The sequence below is a fragment of the Aplysia californica genome, unplaced genomic scaffold, assembly GCF_000002075.1.
Source record: "Aplysia californica isolate F4 #8 unplaced genomic scaffold, AplCal3.0 scaffold00034, whole genome shotgun sequence".
Lineage (NCBI taxonomy): Eukaryota > Metazoa > Mollusca > Gastropoda > Aplysiida > Aplysiidae > Aplysia > Aplysia californica.
The window spans coordinates 2289746-2291355 of record NW_004797304.1 but is presented as its reverse complement, the minus strand read 5'-3'; the positions used below and the strand labels follow the sequence as shown (position 1 = coordinate 2291355).

The 1610-nt window shown below is 44.3% G+C and overlaps 1 protein-coding gene across 1 annotated transcript in view; it reads left to right on the top strand.

The window, feature by feature from the left end:
* The first annotated feature begins 272 nt into the window (after window positions 1-272).
* The window catches only part of LOC101857004, a 3209-nt gene continuing 1871 nt past the window's right edge, over window positions 273-1610 (top strand). The window contains exons 1-2 of the mRNA XM_005091688.3: window positions 273-610; window positions 1102-1399. Coding sequence (XP_005091745.2) covers window positions 292-610; window positions 1102-1399 — 617 coding nt within the window. The 5' untranslated portion in view covers window positions 273-291. The remainder of the gene's footprint in view (window positions 611-1101; window positions 1400-1610) is intronic.

Here is a 1610-nt window from a genome sequence, read left to right as displayed (position 1 = left end):
TGGCGGAACAACAAGAGTGGGACTCGCGCTCGCCAAGAGGCGTTGACATGACACTGTTCCGTTTCAGTCGGTGTTCCGCCACAGTTCCACGAGCGCGCGCGTACTCGCGATTCATTGAAGCCGACTGAATCGCGAATCGCCACTCTCAAATTTGACGAGCAGGATCCAGCCCTACTGCACAGCCAAGAAAAATTTCCTTTTAGGAAAATCAAGTACAGTGAATTGTCTATCTTATTAAAAAGTATATATAATATTTTTTTAACTTACAGATCTACTGTTGATCGTTTTACAATGAGGGGTACATCCTTCTTGGGTCTTCTAGTGGCCACATCGCTGTTTTCCTACGTCGCTCCAGCTGTCTTGCCACGCCAAGGAACCCTCTCTTGGGGAAACTCCGCTCCGGATGAGCAGAAAGATGAGGGCCTTCTTTTGTCTAGAGATTCTCCTCTTGCCGAGATCGGGGCACGTCATGATAATGCGAACGCTGGCTTTGTGAACGACGACGACGAAGATGATGACGGCAATTTGGTTGATCAGGACATTGGAGGAAAGATCATTCCGGAAGCGGAAGGTCTGTTGGAAGATGATGAGGACTTCCTCGCAAGTCTAGGTAAGATCGAGCGACAATCCATCTGTCTGTTCTCAGCTTTTCTCCGCATCCTAAAAGACCTAAATTGCGCGTGGATGGGAGCGCAAAAACACCTCCATTTAAAAGAAATCAAAACAAAACTTCCTGGGTTGTTGGGGGGGTTTTTTAGTTCGCAGCTCTGCACAAAGTTTAGAAGACGGCCTATTTACAATTTAATAAGCAAATTTAAATGTTTAATTTAGACTTAATTGTTGTTAATGTTCCTCACATACGTTCTTCGTGTTGACCAATGCTTGGGTATGCCTTTAGTTTGGTTATTAGTTAGCTTATTCTCATAATTGATATTGTCTGCATGTGTGTGATTAACTCTGTCGGAATTGCCCAGTAGTTAGGTACTAATACTGACAAAGTCACCGCCATAGTATGAGACTTCGTGCAATGTTTGAACTGCTTGAAAAACTTTTTTTTTTCAAAATTTTTGTAATGTGTTAATGTATTTCTTCACTTGGCAGATCTGTGGAAGAGTCTTCAAGACTGGGAATTCGATAAAGATGTCGACTTTTTGCCCAAACGCCGAAGTCCAAGGGCAGCATCACAGCGGTCAGGGTCACGAAGGTCAGGGTCACGAAGGTCAGGGTCACGAAGGTCAGGGTCACGAAGGTCAGGGTCACGAAGGTCAGGGTCACGAAGGTCAGAGTCACAAGAACGGTCGGGGTCACGAGAGAGGTCAGCTATGAGCAGACTTTTTGACGAATCTGAACCCGGACGAGTGAGCAGAAATGGAAACCGCATAACTCAACAGTTCGAAAGGTAAGAGTTCGCTGTATTCTCTCATTGGGGACACGAATTCTGGTCATTCGGCAACGCTTGAAGATGTGCTGTTTTAGAGCTCATTTGCATTTATACTTGTGTAATTCAAACAATTTTTTTTCAAGTCTGTTTGGGTCAGAGATTGTCTTTATAAAGTAGGCGATTTTACACCCTCATCGACACAATATAGATAATTTATTTAGGAGGCGCA